Below are 26,004 nucleotides of genomic sequence, written 5' to 3'. Positions count from 1 at the left end.
TAAGCACTTACCATATGTTAGGAATTCCCACAGATCCTTCAGACACCTTTGTGTGGTGGGTACTGTCACCCCTTAATTGACCTGCAGTTACACAACCTGGGAAGAACAGGGGCTGTAGAGCCTCTACTTTTTAAACACTCCACCCCTCTGCCCTCCTGGTAGGACAGGGCATCTGGTTTTTATTTCTGTTTAAGTGGATTAAACCCTGCTGCCATGTTTGCCCCTTCTGAAGAGCCAGTGGAGAGGCAGGGACACCTTGATCCTGGAGTAACACAAGCGCTGGTGTTGCGGGACTGAGTTCTCAGGCTGCTGGGGGTCGTCTTGAGACCCCTCCCCCCATGGCCCAACAGACATATTTGCAGGTAAAAGGCTGCCTTTTGTGTCCATAGACACGGAACTTGTTCGACTGCTGGCATCTGTCTGCATGCAGGTGAATAAAGACAAAGGCCGGCCCAGCCACCCGCCACCTCTGCCCCACTCGAAGGTCCGACAGCCCTGGAGTGTCCCGGTGCTGCCTGATGACAAAGGCGGACTCAAGGTTTGCCTTTTTCTGTCTTAAAGAGCGTCAGAGAGCCATGCATGAATAGGTGAAGCAGGAAGATGCTTGCCACTTCCTTTTTACCCAGAACTGCTTTAGGACAGGGTAACAAGTAGGGAAAATCCCATGGATGGAGGAGCCTGGTAGGCTGCAGTCCGTGGGGTCGCTAAGGGTCGGACACGACTGAGCGACTTCACTTTCACTTTTCACTTTCACACATTGGAGAGGGAAATGGCAACCCACTCCGGTGTTCTTGCCTGGAGAATCCCAGGGATGGGGGAGCCTGGTGGGCTTCCGTCTGTGGGGTCACACAGAGTCAGACACGACTGAAGTGACTTAGCAGCAGCAACAAGTAGGGGCAGGAAGTAAACTGGAGGTGAGCAGTAGGGAACGGTGGTGACCAGGGAAAATGGAGGTGATCATAACCACTTTGTGGCAGTAGTGGCTGCTTGCAAGTGTGTGGGTCCATGTTGCTACATCTTCCCATCGTTTTCAGGAGAAACTAAAAACCCAGATTTTGATGCAGAGATGCAATTTATAAATGTAGAGGATGGTTAACATTTTTCGCGTGATGTAGTGCTGAGCCGGCCAGCCTTGAATACCTCTCCTCCCTGGCCATCTGTCTGTGGCCTGTGCTTCAGTGTGGACAGCATTTGCTGACTGCACATTCTACGACCACTCTGTGGTCCACAGGCCCCTATCAGCTGCTGCTGGAAGCCCCAGAACCAAGCTCCAGCTGCTTATTTCTAAACTGCAAGTTGAATGTTTCTCTTTGAATGTCTTATCCTCCCAGCCCCGCACTGCTTGTTGAAAATCAAAATTATTTTTTCCCTTTTCCTGGCTGGGGTTCCAGCACTTTCTCAGATCTGCAGACTTGGCATTCTTCTCATGTCTGTTGCTCACCCAAGGCCCTGGATCCTTCCTCTCAGTGTTGTTTGCATAGATCTCATCGTCCTTGCCTCACTGCCATCTCTGCAGACCAGGGCCCGGCAGCCTTCCTTTGGTGCCATGCCAGTAACCTCTGAGCTCTCGTGGGGTTGTGTAGATGCCCTGGGGGTGGCACCTGTCCTCTCTCTAGGTGAAGAGGCGTCAGCTGCAGGAGCAGATGGCCCACGCCTTGGAGTGGACAACCTGATAGCTCTCACATTGTTGCTGGAATAGGGGAAGGAGGTTATGCAGTTTGAGGTGTTAAGGTGTTTGGTGTTGCCTCTGTGTCCATCTGTCCGTCCCTGTTGGACTCTAAGACGTCCAGCAAGTTGACATCGCTGGGTCTCTGTGTCTCAGACCGTGCAATGAGGAGACTGATGCAGAGCGTTTGCAAATTGGGTTCCCTGCCACCTCCAGACCACTGGAAAGGCCCCCTGCAGGCTGGGTCAGGAAGGATTTAGAGAGAACTAAGGGTACTGTAGTCAATGGGAAATGCCTGCAGTGGGCCCAGGAAGCGGGGGGGTGGGGCACGTGTGGAGTGTGGTTGTTCTGCCTGGGCTTGGTGTTGTTGTGGCTTGACCTCTGCTGTGCATTCCCTTGGCAGTCCTGGTGGAACCGAATGTCTAATCGGTTCCGGAAGCTTAAACTGATGCAGACACTGCCACGTGGGCTGTCCAGCAATCAGCCATTGCCTTTCTGTGATGAGCCAGAGCCAGCACTGGACTCCACAATGAGGGCGGCACCCCTGGATAAGACCAGCCGCTCTGGGCTCCCCGATGTGGCCCCCATGACCAAAGACAATGGTAAGAAAAAGTTGCATATGCAGTAGAATTTCCAGAATGGTCAAAACCTGCACCTCTTTGCCCTCTTCCTCCGCCCTTCATCCCACCTCCTGGGCTGATGGCAGAGAGAAGATGATGTTGGGATGTGACACTGGCGCAGAATGGCCAGTTCGGTGAAGACTTAAGGGACAGGAGTTCCTCTAAGGGACTGACTGCTAAGGGTAGAATGGGGAGGCTGGCAGCAAGTCCCAGTTTCCTGACCTGTGTGCCCTGTTGAGAAACCTTTGACAGTCACTGTCTCTCCCTGGCCTTCGGTCGGCAGTTTTCCTGCTTGCCAGATGTGATTGGTCTGCACCCACCAGCAGTGTTCTGAAGTAGAGCGAGTTACTGGGGTTGGAGTGGAGATAGTGCGCTCCCCACCACTGGAAGTATTCAGCAGCTTGGATGACTTTGCCAGGGCACTGAAGAAGATTCCCACACTGGAAAATTGATTAGGTCAGATCCGTTCTAACAGTCCGACTCTCAACACCCGGACTAGTTCCTTGGGTACCATTGTTTGAGACAGACTATTGAGCTCGACATACCACTGTCTGACCCAGCATGACAATGGTTTATGGAAAAGCTGCAAACACACTCTAAGATAGCTTTTAAATGCTTCCCTTCTCTTCAAATATTGAATACCAATTATTATTAAATATTTAATCACTCAAGAGAGTTGGTTTTCCAGGATGAAGGCTGACCTGGTCACTTGTCGTCATGCTGTGAATTCGTTATGGTTGGGGGAGGGGGTCATTTCAGGAAACTTCCATTTGTTTCTCAGGTACTGGGAGCACAAGAGGAGAAAAGGAAGATGTGTTATTGACAACCATGGTGAGTGTGGGGCTTTTCTAAAAGCATTTCAGGTCTCTTCCAATCGTTAGTGGATTGATTTATAAAGAGGGATGTGGGCACATTTGTCTTTCTTTGTGGTGGTTACAGATGGGGTCGATGTCAAAATGTGTAGCAATGGGTATATCTCTGGCACCAAGGAATCAGAATAGATGCCAGCCCTAAATTCTGGGTAAGGCTGTGCTGGTGCTTAGCAGCCAGGGCTAAGCCCTGATCTTGTTATCAGCGAGGTGGCACTGAGTACAGGGGCCGTGTCGGGGTAGGAATTGATGGTGACATTGGACTTACCATTTTGGTTATGGAGAGCCAAGGAGAGAGGAGTCAAAGAAGAGAGTATGTTTCCAGCTTGAGAGAGGCCTCAGTGTCCTCATCTGTAAATCAGAGATGTATCAGTTTTAGGTTCAGCTATGAGTAATGAAACCCCCAAATGATTGGCATATATTTGACAGCATATTTCTCTCAAGTAAGTGAAGTTCAAGACTCGTTCATTGATCTATAGAATTAGGGACCTAGGTTCCTTTTACCTGTTGGTCTCCCTGGCATGGCTTCTACTACCAAGGTTATCTCTTGGTCTAAGACAGCTGCCAGAGCTCCATCCATTACTGCTTCATTCCAGGTGACAGCAAAGATGACTGGAGAAGAGGTGATCATGGGCACAGGTCAGGTATCTGTAAAGAAGTTTCCTGGAAATTCACACATCACTTTTTGTTTACATTATATGGGCCAGAATTTAGTCACATGGCCCATTCACACTGCATAGAAGTCTTTGTTCCAAGTTGGTAGTGTGCTTATCTATCAGGTGTGTCTGCGAGGGAGATATGGAGGATGGATATTAGGTGATAGCTCAATGGCAAGCCACTCCAGTACTCTTGCCTAGAAAATCCCATGGACGGAGGAGCCTGGTAGGCTGCAGTCCGTGGGGTCGCTAAGGGTCGGACACGACTGAGCGACTTCACTTTCACTTTTCATTTTCATGCATTGGAGGGGGAAATGGCAACCCACTCCAGTGTTCTTGCCCGGAGAATCCCAGGGACGGGGGAGCCTGGTGGGCTTCCATCTATGGGGTCGCACAGAGTCGAACACGACTGAAGTGACTTAGCAGCAGCAGCAGCCTTCTCTTTGGAGAAGGAAATGGCAACCCACTCCAGTGTTCTTGCCTGGAGAATCCCAGGGATGGGGGAGCCTGGTGGGCTTCCTTCCGTCTATGGGGTCACACAGAGTCGGACACGACTGAAGTGACTTAGCACCAGCGGCAGCCTTCTCTTACGTAGGAGATGCTATCCCTCATGGTTGTGGGTTTTAAGTATCATCCCCAGGAAGATCTTAACATAATGTCTGACCCAGAGTGAACGCTTATTTATCTGCTGTGTGACCTTGGATGTGTTACCTCACTTCTCTGGGCTTCATTTCTCTTCTCTGAAATGAGAGTCTTCTGGTTGGAGTTGGGCTCAAGTCCCTTTAACTCTGAAGCCCTAATCTGAAGGCTGGCCAGGAGAGGGCAGTGTTGAAGGGAAGAAGGGAGCTAGTAGAGGTGCCCCCAAAGAACTAGGCTGCCCCAGGATCTTTGGGGCCCTGATGGGGTCTGTCTGCTCTGCCCTGCTGTGAGATAGGTATAAATTGGTGTCTGCACACTGACCGTGGGACTTACAACATTTGATTATGTTATTAAATAGCAATAATTGCTTTCAGTATGTAGACAGAAATGCTTTTATTGAAATTTTGGAAGATGCAGTAAAGTATAAAGAAAAAAATTGCCCTTGGTCACACATCCATATATCATCATGATTGACATGTTGTGGCATATATCTTTTGAGTATTTTTCCTAATCATTTTTTGTATCTATGAATATGATATCATGCTATATATAATAAACAAATACTTAGCACGGCAGTAAATATGTACCAGCCAAATGCTTATTAAGTATTTGCTGCAATTTACATATATTCACTCACTTATATCCCAAAAAACCATGCCAGGTCAGGCACCGTTGTTTGTTCAGTTGCTAAGTCATGTCCGACCCTGTGACCCCATGGACTGTGGCATGCCAGACCTCCCTGTTCTTCACTATCTCCCAGAGTTTGCCTAGGTTCATGTCCATTGAGTCGGTGATGCACTGTTATCTTCCCCCATTGTGCTGAACCTGCTGTTTTAACAGTTTGTCATAACCATCTTTTCTGTGTCAGAAACACTCTTTGGCCCCATCACATCCAATGACTAAATGATCTAACATTCCATCATCTCTTTATCCAAGACTGACCTGCTGGTCTTTGGGGTTCCTAGTTTTTGTTTTCACAGCTCTGATGAATTATCCTTATGCTGATGAGGTTATTGAGGTCCAGAGGGGTCTGCCCTTATTCACAGACTCTCAGAAAAGCAGGACAGTGCCTGGGTGGGAACCCAGGAGGCTCCCCACTTCCTGTCTTGCTGCTCTCCTGTCCCACCTCCTTATGCCCTGCAGAGGGCGGCGGTGTGCCCACCTGCCTGGTGGCAGATGGAGGATGGCCAGGGTGCTCTGCTGAGTAGGCGTTTGCAGCCATCCTTGTGGAGATGCCCGACTGCCCGGCTCCCGAGGCAGGTTTAGCTGTGGGATGCCCTTCCCTGCAAAGCACCATCTGGCACCAAGTTCGCTGTCTTTTCTTAATTAAAGTTACTGTGGACCATGTGAAAGCTTTTCCTTGACGATCCACCAGTCATCATGGTGTGGATTTTATACTGACCCCAAATCGCATTTTCAAAACTTAAAATAAATAAAATTGCAGTTAAAAATGTCAGCAGGGGGAGGTGTGGCTAGAGCAGGAACGAGGTGGTGGGATGGGGGATGGGAGTGTCTGCGGGGCTTGCAGAGAGCCTTTCTGGGCCTGCCAGTGCCTTCATGCCCTCCTCCCGGAACCCCGGCTCTGGTTGCACCAGGCTCCTTGCAGTTCTGCACACTGGTCTTGCTTCTCTTGTCTCCAGTCCTTCCTGCCTTCCATTCCCTTGGTCTGCAGGGCCCTTTCCCACACAGCACACCCAGCACTTCTAGGCTCCCCCATGGCTCTCTGCAGTCCCTCCCCCTGTGCTAGTCTTGTTGCTGTGCACAGGCCCAAGAGAACCCGGCGGGGTGGAGCAGAGCAGACGTGGGTATCACTCGGTTGCTGGTAGGAGAGCTGAGGACATCACATGGGTTTCTGGCTTGGCTGTGGTGGGTGATGGGGTTCGGGGGTGCTGCCGTTCTCTGAGAAGCAGGAGAGACCTGGAGTCTTCCTCCCAGAGCCAGGAGCCCTCCTGGGGCTTGCCTAACCCACAGCCTGTCTTTTTCAGCTTCGAAATGGAGCCCCCTTCACCAGACTCCCGAGCGACAAGCTGAAGGCAGTCATCCCCCCTTTCTTGCCCCCTTCCAGCTTTGAGCTGTGGAGCTCGGATCGATCCCGGACATGTCAAAACGGGAAGGCAGACCCCATGAAGACTGTGCTGCCTCAGAGAGCTGGCAGAGGCCACCCCACAGGTGGAGGGAGCACAGACAGTGTAAGTTGTCCAGTTCACACACTTTGATGTTTCATCTACCACTCTCTAATGTCATGATGGATTGTAGGCAGAGGGACCTCAGATCCCTTCTTATCTAGGGGGGCTGTAGCTTTTTCTTTTCTTTTAAGTGAGTGATACTCCTTTGTCTAATGAAACCCTACAAAGGAATTTAATATGTAAGCAGATTAGAGTAAACAAAAGTGGAAGCCCCTCTCCTTGGAATCCTGGAGCTCTGAGGAACACAGGTTGAACACCTGATCTAATCCAACCTTCCCTTTAATAGATGAAGCAACAGCCCAGAGAACGGAGGTAGTTGCTGAAGGTCACCGAGCCAAGTGGAGTTGAGGATACTGGGGCCAAAAGTCAGGTTCTTGGCTCTGATCAGGCTCCACACTACATTATTGTACAGGTTCAGGACCAAACTCAAACACTGGAGACCACTGTGTGCTCCTAGAGTTTTCTCTCAACCAGAGTGTGATTTCTGTCCTTCTGACCATGGTGGTTTCTGACTTGGTGGCCCTCATGTGTTTGTGTGATGTACTGAGGTGGTCCCTCTCAATGTGAGAGCTGATACCCACACGAGTAGACTGGAGACAGTGGAGATTCAGGGACTTAGACCCTGACCTTGCTGCTTTGTGTTGAGTGACTGGAGACACTCAGAGCCCCCGTCTCTGTCTGACCCCCTGGTGCTTGCTGCTGCCTTCCTGGACTGTTGTAATGCCAAATCACTAGTCGGAGACCAAGGCTCTGGTGCCTGGAAGTGTTTAAAGTGGACAAAATGTGTTTATGTTAGTCTTCCACATGGGAGGAGGTGGGTGACCTGTGGGAAATGGTGTCACAGGTGATTAGCCTGAGTTAATGGTCGGTCGAGTTGTCACCAGGTAGATGTGCACTCCCATCCCTTGGGGGCCTCTAGCAGACTGAGCAAGCATCGGCTAGGATAGGCCAGCTGAACTCTAGGGCCCTCCCCATCATGACCTGTGTGTCAGAAGGAATGAACAGCACACGCTAACTGCCATATCCGCCTTATTCTTGCAGACTCTCGTCAGGCCAGTTAAATTTCCATCTCTCTCCAGAAGCCCAGCCTCCCCCGCCAATTCTGGAAACTTCAACCACTCACCTCATTCCTCTGGTGGCTCCAGTGGGGGAGGAGGCATGAGCAGGCATGGTGGGGAGCTGCATAACCGCTCAGGTGGGTAGCTGGGCAGCCCACTCCAGGAAGGTAGGAAGATCATTTAGCGTTGAGGGTGTGAACTGCAGACAGTCCTTGAGACCACTGCATGCACACTGTCTTTCTCCTTGATGTGCCTAAAGGATTTTTCAGTGAATTCACAATTCCGAGTTTGTTTTATGCAGTTTCTTAAGGCAAGGGAGTGAGGAGTGGTAAGGGAAGAGATAGTCTGTAATGGTCAATTTTGTTAGAAAATTTTGCAAGAAACTAAGAGAAATGGATAGTGTTTTTGTGGTGTTTAAAATCCTTGAAGGTTAAACCTTAGGTGTCTTCTCATGCTGATTCTTCAGTGAACAAATGAAGGAACTGAAGATCAGAGTGGTTGATGGATTTGCCCAGAAGTACACAGCAAGGAGGTGACAATTAAAATTCAAAGCCGTTTGCCCTACCGTTGTTTTGGGCTTATGGCATACTTTCCTCCTCTTTAAGTTTACTTGTTTTCAGTCATTACATTTATTTATCATATTCTTTCAGAAAATGTTACTGGCCACTTATTAGATATAAGCCAAAGTCTAGGTAATAGAGCACATAGCAATAAAAAATTCAGTCAGTTTTGTAGGAAGTTGTATTCTGGTGCAAACAGATAATTTTTTTTAAAAAACTAAGAATGGATTTTTAAGTGGGGGCTTTCCAGGTGATGATGGTGGTAAAGAACCCACCTGCCAATGCAGAGGATGCAAGAGACATGTGTTCATTCCCTGATCCGGGAAGATCCCCTGAAGGAAATGGCATCCTGCTCCAGTATTCTTGCCTGACAAATTTTTTTTTTTTTAATCTGAGAATAGTAAATACTGTAAAACAAACAAACAAAACAGAATATGTAAAAAGGTAATGAGGCTGGTTACAGGATACTTTCTAGTCTTCTCCTAGGGCATCCAGGATGAACTAAAGCGAGCTTTGCAGGAAGGCACCATGCTAAATTTGGAAAACTCATCAGTGGCCACAGGACTGGAAAAGGCCAGTCTTCATTCCAATCCCAAAGAAAGGCAATGCCAAAGAATGCTCAAACTACCGCACATTTGCACTCATCTCACACGCTAGTAAAGTCATGCTCAAAATTCTCCAAGCCAGGCTTCAGCAATATGTGAACTGTGAACTTCCAGATGTTCAAGCAGGTTTTAGAAAAGGCATAGGCACCAGAGATCAAATTGCCAACATCCACTGGATCATGGAGAAAGCAAGAGAGTTCCAGAAAAACATCTATTTCTGCTTCATTGACTATGCCAAAGCCTTTGACTGTGTGGATCACAACAAACTGTGGAACATTCTGAAAGAGATAGGAATCCCAGACCACCTGACCTGCCTCTTGAGAAACCTGTATGCAGGTCAGGAAGCAACAGTTAGAACTGGACATGGAACAACAGACTGGTTCCAAATAGGAAAAGGAGTACGTCAAGGTTGTATATTGTCACCCTGCTTATTTAACTTCTATGCAGAGTACATCATGAGGAACGCTGGGCTGGATGAAGCACAAGCTGGAATCAAGATTGCCGGGAGAAATATCAATAACCTCACATATGCAGATAACACCACCCTTATGGCAGAAAGTGAAGAGGAACTCAAAAGCCTCTTGATGAAAGTGAAAGAGGAGAGTGAAAAGGTTGGCTTGAAGCTCAGCATTCAGAAAACGAAGATCATGGCATCTGGTCCTATCACTTCATGGGAAATAGATGGGGAAACAGTGGAAACAGTGTCAGACTTTATTTTTTTGGGCTCCAAAATCACTGCAGATGCTGATTGCAGCCAAGAAATTAAAAGACACTTACTCCTTGGAAGGAAAGTTATGACCAACCTAGACAGCATATTAAAAAGCAGAGACATTACTTTGCCAACCAAGGTCCGTCTAGTCAAGGCAATGGTTTTTCCCGTGGTCATGTATGGATGTGAGAGTTGGACTGTGAAGAAGGCTGATCGCTGAAGAATTGATGCTTTTGAACTGTGGTGTTCGAGAAGACTCTTGAGAGTCCCTTGGACTGCAAGGAGATCCAACCAGTCCATTCTAACGGAGATCAATCCTGGGTGTTCATTGGAAGGACTGATGCTAAAGCTGAAACTGCAATACTTTGGCCACCTCATGCAACGAGTTGACTCACTGGAAAAGAGTCAGATGCTAGGAGGGATTGGGGGTGGTAGGAGAAGGGGACGACAGAGAATGAGATGGCTGGATGGCATCACCGACTCAATGGTCATGAGTTTGAGTGAACTCCGGGAGTTGGTGATGGACAGGGAGGCCTAGCATGCTGTGATTCATGGGGTCGCAAAGAGTCGGACTCGACTGAGCGACTGAACTGAACTGAACTGAACCATGCTTTATGCCATTACATAGGAATGTAATGCATGCTTCTTGTGGGAAAGCTTGAAAACCAGCTAAAGCAAAATGCAAAAAAAAGTGTAATCTCACCCACTAGGAATCATTGTTAGTATTTTGATGTATATCTTGCAAGGTACATTTCGCTTATTTATGAAAGAAGAAGAATTTTTTGAGCACTTAGTGTGTGCCAGGCACAGTGCCCTGTAAGTGGATCATCTTCAGTTCTCCAACAACCTGTGAGGTATCCTCCCCAGTCTCCAGAAGGGGGAGCTGGGGCTCAGGGGAGTTAAATTAACTCAGCCAGAGTCACACAGCAGTGAAACAGCAGAGCCAGACCCACATGCAGGCAGGCTGACTTCTGAGTATACTCTGCTTTATGACCTTTTCCCTCTTTGTGCCTGTTTCCATGTTGTAACCACCTTTTTATGCCAATACACGTGTATCTACACATTCTTTCATTTTTAAAAACTTTTTATTTTATATTGAAGTAGGACTGAAAGAGGGCATGACAACCCACTCCAGTAATCTTGCCTGGAGATCCCATGGACAGAAGAGCCCGGTGGGCTACAGTCCATAGCATTGCAAAGAGTTGGACACGACTGAAGTGATTTAGCACATAGCCAGTTAACAATGTTGTGATATGTTCAGGTGGACAGCCTGAAAGGGACTTAGCCATACATATGCATGTATCCATTCTTTCCCAAACTCCCTTCCCATCCAGGCTGCCACATAACATTGAACAGAGTTCCCTGTGGACAGCATCTTTTAAATAACCAAACAGCCTTCCACTCATGTGAGGTGTCACCATTTTAATTAACCAGTTCCCTCTTGTTGAGCACTGAGGCTGTTCCAGATTTTTGCTCCTGTAGATCCCACTCTAAGTAATGGCTTCAGAGTGCTGGGCTTACACATTTGCTTAGTGATTTGCTTAATGTAAGTGCCTCTGAATCGGTAGCGGGGTCAATGGGTTTGTCTGTTTTTGAAGCTTTCCATTTTGCCCTCCAGAACAGCCCTGTTTATTCATGTAAAATATTTACAGCAGTGCCTGACACCTGGTCAGTGCCCTGTAAATCATAGTTATCAGTGTTTCCCCTCTGATGCCCTCCCTAGCCCTGGATATTATCATTTTCCCCTTTCCCTTCATCACAATTCAAGGTTGCTGGGAGGTTTGGAGAAACAGGGAGAGGGATCATGGCAATCAGGATTCAATCAAGGAAGCTGAGCCCCTGAGTGTTATGGAGTGAGAAAGCTATTGACACAAACTGTGGGAGTAGCTGGGGATGTGAAGGTTCAGACTGGGGAGATGGGGATGGTGTTGGATGGTGCTGGAGGAGCCCTGGTGGGGCAGTTTGTGTAGCAGTCAGAAGGCGCTGGGAGGGGCTGCCGTGGTAACCCAGGGCTGGCCTGGTGTTTGGCCTGCTGAAGGCCGACTGAGTTGGCCATGGCGTGGTGGAAAGCGAGGACAAACTGGAGCCTTGGTGGCCTGTCCACCTGCTAGTTGTCATACGCAGTCCTGTGGTCAGCCCTGACCCAGAGCCAGGGGATGGTCTGGGCAGCATGGTTTCGGCTCAGCTGGGTCAGCACCTGATGCCCACTGCCCACGCTGCAGTGCTCTGGACCTTGGCAGTCATTCCTTTTCTTTTTCCTCAGGTGGCAGCATAGACAGCGTCCTCTCCCAGATTGCTGCCCAGAGGAAAAAAGCAGCCGGATTATCTGAGCAGAAGCCTAGCCATCGGTCAAGTCCTGTTGGGCCAGCGCCCAGCTCCAGCCCGTCTGAACTCCCGGTCTCCCCAGCAGGCAGCAGTGTTCCTGGTGGCAAGGTGCTTGTTCTGTTTCCGTCTCCCCTTCTGATGCTCATCGGTCCTGTCCCAGCACCGTTGACACCCTGGGGAGTATGGGCAGTGCTGCTGTCATGGGACAGACTAAACCTTCCATCCGGCTGCCCTTGGGCTTTCCAAGAAGGGTGGTTTCCAAGATCATACCCTATGCCCTTGGTGTTGTGTGCACTCGTGTTCACCTCCCACCTGATCTCCAAGACACCTCCAGGTAGGACGGGTGCAGAGGTGCGGGGTGCTGCCGGGGTGAGCACGAGGTTCACAACCCTGTGCTGGTCATCCAGTCTCACACAACACATGTTTTTGTTTGTTGATTTAGAGCCAAAGGGTTCCTAGTGGTTTCAGGAGCAACTGCCTGGGTTCTTATCTCAGCCTTACATTTTGGCATTTAGAATGGGGCTGGCACCTGGTACACCTGTGTAAGCGTCGGGTGTTACTGTCGACAGTCATAGCAGTAATCACCCTCCTACCTTATCCTTCCACTCGCCACATCTTTGGAGCATCTGCTCTGTGCTCACTTCCAGCAGTGAGGATCCAGCAGTGAATGAAGGGGTTGGTGACTGTTCTCTTGGTGTCACTACAGACACAGCAGTGTGTCTCATGGAGAAGGGAGGATGCTATGGGGCATGTGTCCTTGCCGATCCTTGAGGGCATCAGTGACATCTCAATGAAGATCTGAAGGGCAAGGGTGGGATGGGGTGAGACTGTCCCAGGGTAAGGTGATGGCGTATGCAGGGCTCCAGAGGTGAGTGTGTGGCATAGGAAAGGAGCTGTAGGAAGGATGGTGAGCAGGACAGAGCTGAGGACTCATCTGCCTCCATTAATGAGCCCCAGAGCAGTTACGAGGCTTCTTAGGTGGCCCTAGGAGTAAAGAACCTGCCTGCCAATGCAGAAGACATAAGAGACATGGGTTCGATTCCTGGGTTGGGAAGATCCCCTGGAGGAGGGCGTGACAACCCCCTCCAGTATTCTTGCCTAGAGAATCCCATGGACAGAGGAGCCTGGTGGGCTACAGTCCATGGGGTTGCAAAGAGTCAGACACGGCTGAAGCAACTTAGTATGCAAGCACAGAGCAGTTACCACATTGTTAGCACCTGTGGGGTTTGCAATGGGTGAGAAATCCCACATGCCTCAGGGAGTGGAGGTCTCCCAGTGTCTTCAGAATCTGCCCCCTCCACCTCCTTAGTCCCTCCACCTGGGTTCAATAATGGAGTAAGCCCCAGAGTGTGGGTCCTAGTCATGAACATGAACTGGCTCCTTTAACAGGTGGTTCCCTGGATTCTCCATAGGGGTGTCATAGCCCATTCCCTCTTCTGAGAGGACCTCAAGTCCAGGCACAACCCCACTTTTCATTTTATTTTCTAGATGTCTTAAGCTTTATCCCTGGGAAAAGTTAGATCGTCTGAAGGCCTCAGCCCTGGACCTTTGCCCAGAGTGCTTTCAGAGATTAATATCGTAATGGATGTACGAGAAATAGTCTTTGTTTTCTGTCCAACCATTGTTAGTTATACAGCTTTCTTCATTATTCAAAGTCCCTTATGCAATTGGTCCTATATAATTAGTTTCTTTACAGTGTAGCTCTAGGAAAAAAATCTCTGTATATGTTAGCATATTTTCTATTATGTTCAAAATTACTTGTATACTAGGATTTATGAAATTAAGTTCCTTTTAGAATTCAGCTCTAGGTACAAAATGTCTACTGATACTTCAATATGTTTTATTTTATCCAATAGTAAAAATTCTATAATTAGCATATTTCTCTTTTTGCCTTTGCTGCTAGGAAACTCAGCTACTCATTACAGTAAATCTGCTACTCTAGAATTTTGATGTAGTTTTCCTCTTCTCTGTTGTTTAAAATTTTGTTTCTATTTTGATGGTCTTATTAGATGTGTTGTATATCATTAGCTTCCTTTCATTGGTGTTGGAAATAGGGAGGCATCTAAGTTATAAATTATAGTAACCATTGCATCACCTGGATGCACCTGTCATATTTAAGGTATGTATAATTGTGTTCTGATGAAAGGAAATTGTATCAGAAGATGCATTCAAGAAAGAGAAAACTGGAGAAACAATCCAGTTTAATGATCACCTGATATTCCTAGCATAAGAATATGCTGTAAACTTGGGGAGCTATTTGAAAACTCAGATTTCTGGGCTCCACACAGCTTAACTAAATGAGACTCTCAGGGTAGGGTCTGAGGAATCGGTTTTTCTCTTCTGAGAGTGTTTCAGCCAGCCCAGCCGAAATTCTTAGAAATCACTGTCCTAAATCAAAGGACACAGGAGTGGGCTTTCTGTCAAAGGCTCTAGCAGCAAAATGGAGACATGAAGTGCTTTTCAAAGACTCCCTTAGGAAGAATTAGAAATTAATATTCAAAATATGAGCCTGATGATTCTGGGTTTTGCACTTTGCTTAAAGCAAGCACACTGCAGTGGTAAAATATTTGTAAGGCATGACTTCTGATGTGAAGTGTGCCTTAGCAGATACAGAATGGAGATGGGGTGGGGCCAGAGTGTGCTTCACTTCCCAGATCTCAGAAAGCCCAAAGGCCCCCTGGGAATATCAGCTTTCTGTTCCCACCCAAAAGCACAGTGGTTGAAAACAACACATTTCTTATACTTGTACATCTGTGGCTGGGCAGCCTAGTCTGGGCTTAGCTAGGCAGTGCTTCTGGACTGAGGGGATCTCTTACATGTTTGATTGTTGGCTACGATGATCAGAATAATGGGTCCACGTGTGTCCATAACAAGTTTGGACATGTTCTGATGGCAACATCAAAGGCATTAGTTGAAAACCAGTGAAGTTTAAGCAAGTCATCACACCCACTGCAGGAGACCACACAGTTATGTAGCAAAGAGTATGGGTACAGGAAGGGTGGAGATGATGCCAGGACGTGATCAATCTGCCACACTGGAGATGAAGGGAATAGTTCAAACATTTCAGAGCACCCCAAATCTTATATTTACCTGCCTCCTCCCCAGTAATGTTGTCTACAGGCCTAGAGTATTGTGTTTCTTTGCCCTCGACTGAAATAGAATCTGTTTTGTAGGGATATCCCAGTTGTCTCCTGCTTAATCAGTAGCTTTATTATGGAATGGCTGTCTTTACAGAAAAGCAGAAGGAAGAATCCGTTAATAATATAGACAGTTTATTGACAAAGTTTTTTAAAGTCTAAGAAAGGGACTTCTGTTTCCACTCTGGGATGTAGTTAGCAAGAAGGAACATTAAAGGCTTAGCAGAAAGAAAGGTGTACCCATTTCTAGGCATGAAAACTATTTACCTTGGTCTCTGCTATTCTATATGAGATATCCAATTTTTAATATAAACTGTAAGACATGTAAAAAGGCAAGAAACACCGGGCTCCCAACAAACAAGGCAGTCATCAGATTCTGATGTAGATGTGAAACAGGTGTTGAAATTATGTAACAGGAAGTTTAAAAGAATTAATTAATATGCTGAAGGCTGTAGTGGACAATCCAAACAACATGCAGACTCCTATGAGTAGCAATTTTAGCAGAGAAATGGAAACTATAAGAACCAAATGGAAATGCTAGAAATAAAAAACAGATGAGGAATGCCTCTGATGGGCTCCTCAGTAGAAAGATTCTTTCCTTGACACAGCCAAGGAAGGAATCAATGAACCTGAAGATCAGTTCAGTTCAGTTCAGTCACTCAGTCGTGTCCGACTCTTCGAGACCCCATGAATCACAGCACACCAGGCCTCCCTGTTCATCACCAACTCCTGGAGTTCACTCAAACTCATATCCATCGAGTTGGTGATGCCATCCAGCCATCTCATTCTCTGTCGTCCCCTTCTCCTCCCACCCCCAATCCTTCCCAGCATCAGAGTCTTTTCCAGTGAGTCAGCTCTTCACGTGAGGTGGCCAAATTATTGGAGCTTCAGCTTTAGCATCAGTCCTACCAATGAACACCCAGGGTTGATCTCCTTTAGAATGGACTGGTTGGATCTCCTTGCAGTCCAAGGGTCTCTCAAGAGTCTTCTCCAACGCCACAGTTCAAAAACATCAATTCTTCGGTGCTCAGGTTTCTTCACAGTCCAACTCTACATCCATACATGACCACTGGAAAAACCATAGCCTTGACTAGATGGACCTTTGTTGGCAAAGTAATGCAATAGAAATTACCCATACTGAAACATGAAGTAAAAAAGAAGTCAAAGCAAAAAAAAGCCAAGCACCCCAAAGTTGTGAGATAGTAGCAAATGCTCTCATACAGGTAATTGGAACCCCTGAAGAGAGAGAGAATGGTGGGGCATAAGGAATATATATATTTTTAATGGCCAAGAATTTTTCCCCCAATTAATTACAGATGCCAGACCACAGGTCCAGAAAGTTCAGGGAACACTGAATAGGATAAATGCTGAAAAAGAGCACTTCGTTAGCATACTTCCCCAGGTTGATAGACTGAAGAATAAAATGCAGAAAAAGCACCTGGCAGAATTCAAACTCCATTCACGATCAGAGGTTTTGGCAAACTGAGAATTGAAAAGAACTTCTGGACCTCATATAAGATAACCTGTACTTAGAATTGTGCTTGATGATAATCGACTGAGTGCTTCTCACCAAAGATCAGGAACAAGGGTGTTGCCTCTTTCAGCTTTGCGCCAAAACCTATCCTACAGCTCATGTGATGAGGTAAGGAACAGGTTAAAGATACACAGATTGGAAAGGAAGAAATAAAGCTATCTCTAGTTTAGGATGATATGTTTGCCTACTCAGAAAGTGCAAAAAAGTTACACAAACCCTCCTAGAACTAACAAGTGAGTTCTGCAGGGTCTCAGGATACGAAGTCAATATGCAAAAGTCAATTGTACTTTTATTCAGCAGCAATGAATAATTAGAATAATTAGACTTTTTAAATTTGAAACTGAAAGTATCATTTACAGTACATTAGAAATGTATTATATAAAAATTAAATTATATGAAAATGTATTATGAGAATGAAATCCTTAGGTATAAGTCTAATAAAGTATGTGCAGAATCTATAGGTTGAAAACCACAAGACATTGATAAATAAGCTTAAATAAATGGAAAGATAGAAGGCTCCATATTGTTAAAGTATCAGTTTTTTTTGCAGTTTGATCTATAGATTCAATATAATCCAAATTAAAATCCCAGCTAGCTCTTTTTGTAGAGATCTAGAAAGTGATTCTGAAATTTATTTTAAGATGCAAAGAAAGTATAAGCAAAAGAATTATGAAAAAGAATCGTACTATCAATACCTAGTTTTAAGACTTACTGTAAAACAGTATGGTATTAGGGAAGGACAGACACATAGGTCATTGGAACAGAATAGAGAGGCTAAAAATAGACCTAACAAGAATAGTCAACTACATTTTTTTCACAATGGTGCAAAGGCAGTTCAACAAAGAACAGGTAGTCTTTTCAACGAATAGTGCTGGAACGATTGAATATGCAAGAAAATGAACCCCTACATATATCTCACAGTGAATTCAGAGATTAACTCAAAATAGATCATAGACTGAAATATAAAATGAAACACTATAAAATTCCTAGGGGAAAATCTGTGTAACTTTGAATTTGGCATGGAGTTTCAGATATAGTTCCAAAAGCATGACCCATAAAAGAAAAAATGTTAAATTGGACTTCATAAAAATTCAGATCTTTTGCCCTGCAAGGGACAGCATTAAGAGAATGAAAAGACAAGCTACACACTAGGCAAAATATTTGCAAATCATGTATCTGATAATGGTTTTGTATCCAGAATAAAGAACTCTCAAAACTCAACAATAAGTAAACAACCAACAAATTTAAAAATGGGCAAACTATCTGAACAGATTGTTCAGAAGATATATAGATGGCATGTAAACATATGATAAAATGTTAAACATCATTATTTAGGATATGCTACTTAAAGCCACAATGAAATAGCACTCTACACCTGTTATTCCGTTCCGTTCCGTTCCGTCGCTCAGTCGTGTCCGACTCTATGCGACCCCGTGGACTGTAGCCTACCAGGCTTCTCCGTCCGTGGGATTCTCCAGGCAAGAATACTGGAGTGGGTTACCGTTTCCTTCTCCAATAACACCTGTTATTAGACTGCCTAAAATTAAAAAAAAAAAATTAAGTTACAAGAGCTGTGAGAATGTGGAACTGCTGGAATTCTCATTCATTGCTGATGGGAATGCAGAAATGTTACAGCCACCTTGAAAAAGTTTGACAGTTTCTTATAAAACTGAACATACATTGAGCATGTGACCTGACTGTCTCTCTCCTAGATATTTACCCAAATAGATTTTTTAAAAATTATATTTATACAAAAGTCAGTTTGTGAATGTTTACAGCAATTTTTCATAAATACCCTAAACTAGAAACATCTCATAACAGGTAAATATGTAAACTAACTGTGATAATACCCATGCAGTGGAATATGTGCATGAGTGCTAAGTTGGTTCAGTCGTGTCCAACTCTGTGCGACGCTATAGACTGTAGCCTACCAGGCTCCTTTGTCCATGGGATTCTCCAGGCAAGAATACTGGAGTGGGCTGCTATACCTGCCTCCATGGAATCTTCCCCACCCAGGAACTGAACCCATGTCTCTTACGTCTCCTGCATTGGCAGGCAAGTTCTGTACCACTAGCACCACCTGGGAAGCCTATACAATGGAATACTACTCGGCAATGGGAAAGAATACACTATTGACACATGCAGTAACTTAAATGAATCTTAGAAATGTTATGCTGAGCCAGACAAAAAAGTGTCCATATCATTTGATTCCACGTGTATGACAATTTCTTCAAAATGTAAAATTATAGGAATGGAAAACAGATCAGTTATTTCCATGGATTGGAGTAGGGGAAGAGTTAACTAGAAATGGACAGCACGAGGGAATTTGGGGGATGATGGAACTGTTCCATATGGTACTCTGTTGGTGGATACACAACTCTACTTATTTATCAATACCTGAAGAATTGTACGCAGAAGTTATTTTTACTGCATGTGGATTTTAAATCAACCAGTAACTAAGGATGTATGCAGATTGTGACAACAGATCCAGCTGTATTACAAGTGAATGAAAACCCTACACTGTAGAAGGTGGGCGAAAACATGTCAGTGGAGATTGTAAGAGTAAAGACAAAAAGAACTGTACATAAGCATTGTATTCTAGTTGAGTTTTTTTTTCCTTGTAGGTGTTATAGGCCAGCAATTCTGAAACTGCTTTACATGTGTGTGTGTGTATATATATATGTATATATACACTTTACACATATACTAAGGTTGAACAAATAATGAGCTCAGTTTTTAACTGTCAGTGATTGAGTCATAGGGGAAATGGTGGAACTAACGCTGTGAATATTGGATTGGAGTCAGAGCTCAGCATGAATCAGTATGAATGCGTGCTTGTAAGCATACATGTATGCACAGATTGTTAGAGGACTAAGTATGGCTATATGTGTATGCGTAGGTTAGTAGACTTCATAGATTTCCTTCCTCTGTTCACTGAGAGGACCTGGAAGGAGTGACATCCCAGTAGCCATGAACAACCTACTATCCAGATTTTAGTATCTAAATACCACCCTCCAATAAAAGGGACCAGGGCATAACAATAGTATTAGATTATAGCCCAGAGAATATATATCCACAAGCCCATACTGATCTGAATAAATAAATGGGGGAGAAGGAACAACTCTTCTGAACAGAATTCCAAGTAATAAATGTGGAAGGAATATGGGAAATAACAAATCACCATTAGAACATCACAGTAGTAATTGCTCCAGAGACGATGCACCAGAGAATGTTAAAATTAACAAACAGGAAAAAAAAATATTTAGCTCAAAATGTCTCCCCAGATATTTACTGATTATAAAGGGAAAAATAGTAACTTCATAATGGAGAGATCTGACAGACCCCCACCCTAACTAAATCATCATCAGTGATAAGGTATTGGTGCTTTGTACCTCCTGGTGTGATGCACTGAGAATGGCCCGTCACCTCTGTGGTTGTCAACCTCAGGATCCATAAGTAAATCTAATTATGAGGAAACAGGACAAACCCACAGTAATTACCTGACGTATACCTGACCAGGAGTTTTCGAAAGTAGTGAGGTTGTAAAAGACTAGGCAAGACCAAAGAATTATCACAGGTTGGAGGAGTATAAGAAGACAAAATGGGTCAATGCAGCATGAATCCTGGACCAAAGTAAGAGTCAGTGAAACAACCACAGATATTTGAGTACCATCAGCAGTTTAGCTGATAGTACCATCCCAGTGTTAATTTCTTAGTTTCCATAATTTAAGTCTAAAAATACTCGCAAACATAGAAAACAAACTCAAGGTTACCAAAGGGGGCAGGGAGGGACAAATTAGTATGGGATTAACAGATATAAACTATTGCATATAAAATAGATAAGTAACAAGGGTTTACTGTATAAGCAGTAAATCCCTGTGTATAAGCACAGAGAATGATACCCAATATCTTGTAATAACCTATAATGGAATATAAGCTGCAAGAAAAACCCCGCCTGAATCACTAATGCTGTACACCTAAAACTGGCACAACATTGTGAATCAACTGTACTTCTATAAAATAAAAGTACTTCAAAATAAAAAGGCCTCTTTTTGTGTGCAACACATACAAAGGAAAAATAGTAAGTGTTCTGTGGTGAGTAGTTGAAAGTGACTGGTTTAGATGAAGGAACATCCAGAGCAAAATGGGCCTACGTGTGTTAATAAGCCACACTTTGCTTTTAGAGCTGGTCAGTGAGTAGTCACCAGGCTTCACAGGTGGTGCTAGTGGTAAAGAACCTGCCTGCCGTTGCAGGAGATGCCAGAGAGGTGTGGGTTCAAGGACTTGCCCTGGTGGCTCAGATGGTAGAGAATCTGCCTGCAATGTGGGAGACCTGGGTTCGACTCCTGGGTCAGGTAGATCCCTTGAATGGCACTCCACTCCAGTATTCTTGCCTGGAGAATCCCATGGACAGAGGAGCCTGGTGGGCTACAGTCTGTCGGGTCACACAGAGTCAGACATGACTGAATCAACTTAGTGTGGCACAGCAGTGAGAGGTCAGGGGACTCAGCCAAGGACATGATGCTGGCTGCTATCTGGACAGGGCTAGGACTGGGCTTTTCTGGCTCCTCTTGTGCCACTTTTTCCATCCCCTTCCTTTTCTCTTCTCAGAGGAGGATTTTCCTGAAACTGTTTTGATATTATGGTTTCTGCTTTGCGTGTTTTCTATGAAGTAGATTTCATAGTCCTGGTTAGACATCTTGTTGAGTCATATATCACCCGTGTTCCCTATTGTGGGTGTCTGTTTGAATCATGTCTGCCCTCCAGGTGATGGCTTGTATATCTGTCTTACTCTTTTCAGCAGAAACTGGAGACAAGCAAAAGGCCTCCATCTGGAACCTCCACTACCTCCAAAAGCACCTCCCCCACCCTCACGCCGTCCCCTTCTCCCAAAGGGCACGCGGCCGAGTCCTCTGTGTCCTCTTCCTCGTCCCACCGGCAGTCCAAAAGCAGTGGGGGCTCCAGCAGTGGCACCATCACTGATGAGGGTGAGTCCCCCTGAAAGGTCCTGAAACCCCACCCTTCCCTCTTCACCATGGTAACCTAGCAGGTACCCATCATTGCTATAGCTATCCTGGGTCAGGTGTTTTTTAGTTTTTTCAGTCCAAAACATCTTTCCCTTCCCTGATTGTACCTTGCATTTTTGTTTTCACTGAACTTATGTACCTAAAAGGTATACAGTAGTTTCTGAATGTAGGTTGGTTTTGTTTATATACACGGATGTACACCTGTAAAATTGCTTTTCCACCATCCATTTTGTACCTTTCCCTGAACCTTGTACAAATCAGAATTCTGTCAGTTGCAAGGGATGAAATCTCCATTCAAACTGATTTAAGCAAAAACAAAACCAAAACACTGATCATCTGTGGGCTCTTAATGGAAGTATCTAGGGTGTGCTTCAAGCATGTCTAAATCCATGTGCTTTGGAATGTTTCATTCCATCTTTCAGGTAGGCTGTCTTCAAGCGGTGGCAGGGATACCCCCTGCAGCTTCATGCTTCTTCTTCCTACTAACCTAGACACCCCAGTAGAAAGTGTGCTGCTTTCTTAGCAGCTCCAGCAAAACCCCATGGGTAAAGATAATTGTCCTGTCTTGGCTATGTTGATAATGACTTGGGTTGTTTGCCCATCCTTGATTATCTCTGTGTCCTCAAGGGCAGAGTGTGTCTGCCTTTGGAGCCAGGGTCCGTTAGGGTCAGATTGTGTAGATTGGGAGCGGGAGGGAAGTAGCTCCTTAAAGGAAGATGGAAGTGGATGGAGGGCAAGTAAAAGCAGGAGGTGTAACCAGGAGAACATTGGAACCTGCGTGAGTGGAGGTGATGAGGAAAGGGAGATGGATCAGACAGCAGGGAGGGAGTTGGAGGCACTGTAGAGGTCCCAGGTGTGAAGATGGAAATGATAAAGGAGAGAAGCAGCTCATCCTTTTAAAAACTGCCCTCTGGAGGCTCCTGGGCGCAGGGGTGGGAGAGGAGGGAGCGGAGCTTTGATGAGAGCTAGGGACCAGGCAGGTGCAATCAGAGTATGAATCAGACAGGCGAGGAGATTCTCACTGTGTGTGTGGTTTGCAGGCGTCTCACTGCAGCTGCTGGGAGGGAGTGCAGAGCAAGTTCTGCCCAGCAAGTGATAAGTTGAAATCAGCTGCACAGGCTATGGTCTGTACTGCGTTGATAAATGTACACTACCACTGGCATCCTCTTTATTGGGTACTGCTTTTATTGTTTTGTGCTATCTAGCGCAATCATTTATAAAAGCTTCAGAGGTTGGCTAGCAACCCTGTTCCTCCCTGTGTTTTCTTTATGTATATACATATAATGATCTTTTTTTTTTTTGCCACACCACATGCCTTGTGGGATCTTAATTCCCCAACCAAGGATTGAATCCAGGTCCTCTGCAGTGAAAGCGTGGAGTCCTAACCACTAGACCACCAGAGACTTTTTGTGTGGCATCTTAAGTTGCCCATGAACTCTCCTGCCTCAGAAGGCCTTAGGAATCTAAACTCCTAGTGATTCAGTTTGGGATTTGTGCCCCACATTTTCCCCAAAAAGAGTTGAGACAGTGGATATCTGATTGCCCTGTCTGTGCCCACTCTTCTCCGCTTTCATTCATTATTGGAAAAAAACGTTTGCAAAGCCTCGTTGGGATAAAAAACAGAGGAGGACTTGAGAACAAAAATTTTTTAAGGTTACCTTCTCTGGCTTATAAAGCCTACTTTTGCTTCCTGGGGTTTCTGGGTCCTGAGGCAGCAAGACCCTTGTCCTACAGGCATTAGATTATCACAGACCAGAGCCTGAAGTCCATCACTAAAGAGCCATTCTTGATGATATTTTTGTGGAAAACCTGTAGCCTCGTGAAGGGTCACTTGCTCCTGCTGTGTCCCTCTGTTCACTCCTCCTGAAGGAAATGGTGAGGTGGTGACAATGTCGTGTAAGCTTCACATTCATTCCATGAAGGTGACTGGGGCAGCCCTGAGAGCTGTAAGCTGTGCTGGTGTCCTGATCGTTCATCAGGCTGGGGATTCAGATACATTCTGCATAGCAACATATCATGATTATAACACAAGGTGGGATTAAACCTATGTTACTAGCAAGGCATGGAGCATCATCGTGGGCTTCACTGAAGAGTGGCACTCAGGCCAGACTGCAGGGACTGAGCAGATAGTGTGCAGTTGGGCCAGAGCTGATTGTTAAGTTTTTAGGAAACATGTGCTGCTGCTGCTGCTAAGTCACTTCAGTCGTGTCCGATTCTGTGCAGCCCTTTGGACAACAGCCCACCAGGCTCCTCTGTCCACGTGATTCTCTAGGCAAGAATACTGGAGTGGGTTGCCATTTCCTTCTTCAAGGAAACATATGAGCTGGCAATTAAACACAGCTGTTAAAAGTCAAGTTACAACAACAACAAAAATATGTGTTAAAAAAATAGACAAGTCAAATTATATGAACTTATTATTAAGCTGATTATGCTACATGTTAAGGTATGTGGCATTTAAATCAAAATATATTTTTTCTAATCTTTTACTGTATTCTAGTATCTGTGCTCTTGAGGTTCTTTATGTCTCTTCTTTCTTCATGGTAGGAATACTGTGTACTGATGTGTTACTTCTGTGCATCTTTCCCAGTTCCATTTCCAGGAACATGACATTGGCAGGTTGAAATAAGCCATGATGATGTATTTACACCATGGAAATCAGCAAATACCCACCAGGACTTGAGTTAATGTTTTATTGATCATCTGGATATCATCTAGACAGTGTTAATTATGCAGGTTAAACTTTAAAGTGTCATGTCTATAGCTGTTCTAGCACTGAAAATTGCGAAAATAGTCTAAATAGTCTTTCAGGATTTGTAAACCTTTATCTGATTGAGCAGAGTTGCTCACATGAAGTTCCAGCATTGTTTTCGTTGTTTCATTTCATCTCACATTTTCACCTGAACAGAAGCATCAGCAAGCCTTCATGTAGGAATTATACTCATTGGCTCTGGCTACAAGAATGATGCAAAAATCAGTGAAGACATTTAGTGAAATGCCTGATATCCAATGAAGGCATTGGCTATATGGAGTTTATAATATAGAGTATCATGTAATTTATTATCATATATAAATTGTGCACATACATCCTTACATCAGTAAAATCTGCTGTAAATTTATGTATCTACATATATGTGTACATTCCCCCTCCCAGAAAGCCAGCACACAAATGTGAAGAGAGACTCACGGAGGGAATAACATTATAGGTGTCCTGAATCTATAATGGGTTATGTGTGGGCTGGGACTCATTCCATCTCATAACACCATTGCTCATTAGCAGCTCTTCCTTGAAGCTTTTCTGGTCCCTTGGGCTGGCCAGCTGTCCTCTCTGTCCCCTTAGTCATGCCCTTCACCATGTGCTCATCCCCTGTGGGAGAGGTGGCAGAGTGGTGTGTGGCAGAGGCCTGGTAGCTAAGCCCCTGGGTTTGAATCCCCACTGTGCGGTGGACTAGTGGTGTGATCTCACCCGAGATATGGTACCAGCTTTCTGTGTCTTCCTCATGTGTAATGGGAGCAGTAATAGCGTCTGCCACATAGGGTTGTTAAGAGCAAATGGGTATCCAGTACAGGGTGCCTGATGGTGAGCACGGGGCATCGTCCGTCACCCTCTTCAGTATATCTTCCCAGTCATGCTGAGTTCCTTTACCACAGGGACCTGTCTGTACTTGCATTCCCAGCATGTAGTAGGCACAGTAGCCATTGCTGGATGATGAATGAGTAGACCTCTGACCACCTAACTTCCAGTCCTCTCTTCTGTAAGCTGCACCCACTGCCCCAGGAACTTTGCACTTGCTGTTCTCTCTGCCTGGATGCTGCTGGTGCTCTTTGCCTTGGTATCTGCACAGCTCGCTTCTTCATTTACTGCTAAAATGTCACCTCCTGAGAGACCTTCCCTGACATAAAACAACATTCTCACATCCCCTGTCAACCTCCCCCACCCTGCTCTGTTTTTCCTTACTGACCTGTCAGCTTGCTTGTGGTCTGTTTTGGTCCCTGTTGAGTCCCCAGTGCCTAGTCTGGTAACCCCTTTTGAACGTGTGAATGGATGTTTCTCTAAGCCCCCCAGATGCTGGTCTTGTCTCCTTCCCTGTCTCCCTCCCTGCTCTGATAACTTGATACCCCAGATCTTCTGTTTTCCCCTGGTCTGTGTCCATGTGGCTCTCCTGCTCCACTCAGACCCGCTTTTTCTTCAGGAAGCCCGCAGTCCCCAAATGCTTAAACCAGACCTTGACTCTGAAGCCCCCTGCCTGTTCTCTCCAGCTCTTTCTCTGTCTAGCTAAGGGGTGCTGGTCTTAGGGTTTATTCCAAGTGTAGCTAACAGCAGCTGAGAAATCACAATTTAAAATTGTTCAGGGATAGAGCATAGGGTTTTAGGCCCAGAAGCTAGAACTCCAAGAACTTGGCAGTTGCAGCCAT

At 45.4% G+C, this 26,004-nt stretch overlaps 1 protein-coding gene across 3 annotated transcripts in view; it reads left to right on the top strand.

The window, feature by feature from the left end:
- ANKS6 (ankyrin repeat and sterile alpha motif domain containing 6) overlaps positions 1–26,004 on the top strand; it is a 63,263-nt gene that overhangs the window by 15,645 nt on the left and 21,614 nt on the right. For 2 of the 3 annotated variants that reach the window (XM_088838002.1, XM_055427129.2), the window contains exons 6-12: positions 390–538; positions 2,070–2,268; positions 3,068–3,117; positions 6,436–6,639; positions 7,678–7,831; positions 11,832–12,001; positions 21,369–21,552. In XM_088838002.1, the coding sequence (XP_088694128.1) occupies positions 390–538; positions 2,070–2,268; positions 3,068–3,117; positions 6,436–6,639; positions 7,678–7,831; positions 11,832–12,001; positions 21,369–21,552 (1,110 nt within the window). Of the gene's footprint in view, positions 1–389; positions 539–2,069; positions 2,269–3,067; positions 3,118–6,435; positions 6,640–7,677; positions 7,832–11,831; positions 12,002–21,365; positions 21,553–26,004 lie in introns of all 3 variants that reach the window. The other variant, XM_055427128.2, reaches the window with a different exon arrangement.

The sequence above is a fragment of the Moschus berezovskii genome, chromosome 7 (genome assembly GCF_049115385.1).
Source record: "Moschus berezovskii isolate FMDL1 chromosome 7, NW_MosBer_1.0, whole genome shotgun sequence".
Taxonomy (NCBI): Eukaryota; Metazoa; Chordata; class Mammalia; order Artiodactyla; family Moschidae; genus Moschus; species Moschus berezovskii.
This window is presented reverse-complemented; position numbering and strand designations above follow the sequence as displayed.